Raw genomic sequence first — 5,000 nt, 5'->3', positions numbered from 1 at the left:
GTGGACTGTTCCTTTAATTGTAATTTTTACAGTAAACTTGCCTATAAAACCTCTGCACGGACGTAATAATTTAAATCATTAAATAACCCTAGACTAAAAATGAAAAACTCACTGATGGAATTCAATGATATTGCCAGGAAGAGGAGATTTAAATAGTTTTACATAGCTGGAAACAGTGAGTTTAGAACAATATTTACAATTATTTTCTGACTGCCCAATACGTGTCCCTTAAATTTGTCACCACTGTTAGATATTTTTAATAAATTCAGGCATGCATAAGGTCATCTACATTACTGAGGACCCCTATTCAAACCTTCAGCTCTACTGTATACTTCACCATCACTGAAGCTTAAACTTCTGTAAGTTAATAATTTTCTCTTAAATTTGTTAATTGGTTTGTACAATGGTAGGGCCACAACCATAACATGTTACCACCGTCACTTTTGCATTTAATAATAAAATTAATATATATTAATATATAATTATAATATATAATTATAATATATTACCGAATATTATGATATTTATATTAATGTATAATTATATAATAATATATATTAACCTTAGATTAATGTTAATTAATGTATAATTTTTGAGAAGCGTTATAAAGTACCTTACAATTAAACAATTAAAGCTCCTAGCTATATATTACCCTTTCCATTAGCAGTGTATGGAAGATAATATTTACGTCAACTATTATGTCACCATCCATGCAAGCTATTATTGCAAACAATGTGCATTTCAATAATTCTGAGAACAAAGGCCACAGCTTGTGCAATACTACTTTTTTTCCAACTAATAGTGTGGTACTTCCATACTAATAGTGTGGTACCTTCACACTAATGGTGTGGTACTTCATTTGTTTTGGGACAGCAGACCGCTTCTCCCTACAGTAGTGAAAGGAGGCGGTTGATGTCCACTTTTCACCTCCTGATGGTGGCCAAACAATGACCAGTTCCCCTGGCCGTCTGTGTCAGACAGACATATCAGACGCCGCTTCCTCCCAGACAACTTCTGCTTCTTGGTGTGCCTCACATGCTCACCTACTACCAAAACAACAGCTACTTCCACATCCATTCATGCTACGTCTATAAGCTACTGTTCAATTCTACTGTGCAAGTACAGTTCACTGCCACTACTAAGTGTAATAGGAGGCATCACCATATTACTCTACAGCCCACTAATGCTTGTAGGGATACATTAGTTTTAAGAGCCCAATTTTTTGTATCCAGTAGGTCCTATCTACTATCTACTTTCAGTAAAGCCTGAGCCCTAAATCTAGTGTGTTTTAGTTTTCATCATTACAGTAAAAGCAATTGATGCTAGGTCTCTACTCCATTTTAAGTTAATACTTTGAAGACTCCTCTAATGATGCTTGGTTTGTGGTATTTTATTTTTTGTGTCAGGACATGGCCCTTGTTATAAATTTTCTATTACCAGAGTGGCAATGACCAAGTAATGTATTACTAAAAACTCTATGTAATATCATAGTAGTGTCGTGCTATGGTAATAAAGTGTCTCAGTAACACTTCCCAATAAAATTCTGTATAAATGTTTAACTAATGGTTAACTAATGGTTAACTAATGTTAACTAATGATGAGGTATTATTATGTCGCCCCGGAAATTGGGGGGAGGGGTGTGTGTGTGTGGGGCAATAAGCTCTGCTGCATAATCGTGATTAATAATCGTGATTGTGATTTCGATCTAAATAATCGTGATTATAATTTTTTCCATAATTGTGCAGCCCTAATATATTATTGTCATCAGCAAATGTTACACGACACAGAGTGTCACTACGATAAAACGCATTAATACAAGATGTTTACTGTATACTGTATGTCCAAATCCAGGTTTATTCTTCTTTGCGCTATCATCATTAACACCAAAAGTGGTCTTTGAGTTTCAGAGTCAGATGCAACGGAATGTGTATTCTTTCCATCATAATTTAGTTTATCTTTTTTTCACCACGGTAAGGTGGGTGGAATTTTTTTTAAATGTTTCTGCTGCAGGTCATGGCTTCTTTTGATGACATTTGCACGTTGTCTGTTGTGTGTGTTCATGTAAACAACAGATCTTCACAGAATTCAGTCTAGACGGCAGCGACACGTTGATTCAAAGTGAAACGTTGTGCTGCTGCGCTCTGACGCAGTGGAGGACCACAGGGCTGGGCGCGCGGGCGGTAGCCATCCTCACCTCACAGATAAAATATGACTCAGTGCCCTTTGCTCTAATTGGCCATCAGAAAACAAAAAAAGACGAAAAGAAAACAACAGAACATAATGAAAAAAAATCTCAAAAAAGAGAGCGCTAATCTCCAGTTGACAAATGAAAAGACATCTAATCAAAACAAAACAAACACCTTATAAAAGGTCAGAGATCAAAGCCATAGCTTGTTATCAGCGTGCCTCCTATGGAAAAAGCTGCTGCACAACAGGAGATGCTCTGAGGAGCGATGCAGCTGTTCACCAGGCTTGCGCAGACTCAGTGGTGTACTCTACTTTTTTGTGGTAAATGTGTATATTTGAACATTTTTATAGGGTGGGTATACTGTATATATTTGTACTATTCTAAATTTTAGGTGGGTACACTGAAATACCTGAAATTTTGAAGTAGGTTCTACGTACTGTACCTGCGTTCTACGCAGACTACACCACTGCTTACACTCCCATCACCTCTCCTTTATTCCCCTCGGGTTGGGGTTAAGACCGTTCAACTCTACCCAGGCTACTCACTTTGAGAGTGTCAACAGTGGCCACAAGAGTTTGAAAGTTTTACCTACAACGCTCATCTTTATGAGTGACAAGAGAGAATTCAGAATCTCTGTAGTCAGCTGTAGAATGTTTTGTGGTTGTTGGTGCCCAGCTCTAGAATCCCCACCGCAGCATGACATTCCAACCGTTAAACAAATAAGCTGGCTGTGATAAAATAAATCCCTCACATTATTCCTCATCCCTCACTGTATATCATCAAGAAATGTGACTTTTCCATAACGTTCTCTTGTACTGCCAATACTTTTATATTCATGAATTGACTAACGATAATGGCGGTGAGAAAAAATGTGCCTCAAGGCATTGCCTCTGATGACAGTATTGAAATGTCAAGACCATTTTTTTTATTTTAATCTTTTACCCCTTTTTAATCTGTCTAATATTGCTGCCAAGGAACTAGTATTGTGTGATTTTTAGACGCAGCAGACTAGAGAAGCTTTTCTTCATAGCAAACATTCCAACTGCTTATCTTTTCACAATAGATTATTTTAGATAACTACGGTACAATGTACTATTTTCATGTTGGAAATGTGTCAGTCTTCAGTTTTTTTTCCCACAACAAGCATTAAAACTTATTGCAGTAAAAAAGTTTGTTTCACACCAGAATTCCAGTTTAGAAAACTGCAATGTGAATTAATGGTGACACTTGACTTTACGATACAGTAGTTACTGTGTACTTTCTGCGTAACAACAGGGTAGCAGAGAGAAGTTACATGGTATCTAATGGGTTAGAAAGGGGCTAATTACAAAGTAAATACCATGTAAAACACATATCTCTAGAATTACTATGAAACTCATGCATATTATCAAACCATCTCATCAAACTTCTCTGTTAGCCTGTTGTTATAGTATTTACTTTGTAATTACCCCCTTTTTGCCCATTACATACCATGTAACTTCTCTCTGTTACCCTGTTGTTATAGTATTTACTTTATAATTACCCCCCTTTTTGCCCATTAGATACAATGTAACTTCTCTCTGTTACCCTGTTGTTACCCAGAAAGTACACAGTAATTACATATGGTAACTGTACCGTAAAGTAAAGCGTTACCGAATTAATATGTTACATAAAAAAGGCCAGTGGTCATTAGTGAGTGCGGCATCCCCAGTTTGGATGCCAACCCCTCTGCTTCACAGCTCAACACTCGCATACGCACACACGCACGCACGCACGCACGCACGCACGCACGCACGCACGCACACACACGTAAGCGCAGACTTACCTGTTCTTTGAGTTCGGTCAGCTGTCCCGACAGGTTGCAGACTAGCTTCATAGTGGACTCCAGTTTCTCCTGCAGGCTGCGTATCTCGTTCTGCTCCCCCTCTCCGTCCATGCTCACCAGGGACATGGCACGCATACGAGGAAACCAGTCCAGGTTGTGGTCCTACAAGGGAGGGAGAGATGGGAGAGGTAGAGTCGAATTTACCAATAAGCAGACTAAAGCCTGTCTCAAACTACACGACTATCGGCCCGATTCTCGGCAAAAAAAAACCCTTACGACAATCGGTGGAACGTTACCACCCCCACAGGACCATCGCAAGTGATTGTCGGGCAAGATTTCCTCGTCGTGGTCGATGTTCTAAGATAGGACTTTGGCAGCTCAAAGAGTCACCAAATCGTAGAAATCAAACACTGTTTGATATTTGCGACTGGAAATAGAACGTCGGGCTTTGTCTCGGTGGTTGCGAGCAGGGATAAGATTGACAGTTGCGATTCTCTTCTAGTGTGCAGTGCACCCCGAGGTCAAAATCGAACACACAATCGTGAGTCGTGTAGTTTGAGCCAGGCTTAAGCAGTTGTCCAGGGCCCCACCAAATTTTCCCATTGATAAATACCAGCGAAAGCCATTTAAAGGGGCCCCATGTCTATATTTTGCCTAAGGCCCTTAAATGGGTAGAATCGCAGCTGGAGAGATGCATGGAGGAGAGGTGTTGGGAGACGTTACAATGCGCATCAGTTCAAGACTGGGGAGGTCGTTTTATATACGCAGACTACTGTAGACAAAAAGCACCAAAAATAATATTATGAGTTAGCCTAAATGTTTTGGCCGTCATCCTTTACAACAATGCTTGCTACACTCAATAATGGAGAGGTTAAGAGATTGTCCATATCAAATTTGTAGATTGTATCCTCGTTACGCTATGAATGTGATTCACTGTCAATGGCAGAGACATGTCTTAAGCATTCCTTTGGAATCAAGGTCATTTGGCAGTGGACACATTTTGTGCAT

At 39.2% G+C, this 5,000-nt stretch overlaps 1 protein-coding gene across 2 annotated transcripts in view; it reads right to left on the bottom strand.

The window, feature by feature from the left end:
- itpr1b (inositol 1,4,5-trisphosphate receptor, type 1b) overlaps positions 1-5,000 on the bottom strand; it is a 275,465-nt gene that overhangs the window by 5,620 nt on the left and 264,845 nt on the right. For both annotated transcript variants that reach the window (XM_063215285.1, XM_063215286.1), the window contains one exon: positions 3,993-4,154. In XM_063215285.1, the coding sequence (XP_063071355.1) occupies positions 3,993-4,154 (162 nt within the window). The remainder of the gene's footprint in view (positions 1-3,992; positions 4,155-5,000) is intronic.

Source organism: Engraulis encrasicolus, chromosome 14, assembly GCF_034702125.1.
Source record: "Engraulis encrasicolus isolate BLACKSEA-1 chromosome 14, IST_EnEncr_1.0, whole genome shotgun sequence".
Lineage (NCBI taxonomy): Eukaryota > Metazoa > Chordata > Actinopteri > Clupeiformes > Engraulidae > Engraulis > Engraulis encrasicolus.
This window is presented reverse-complemented; position numbering and strand designations above follow the sequence as displayed.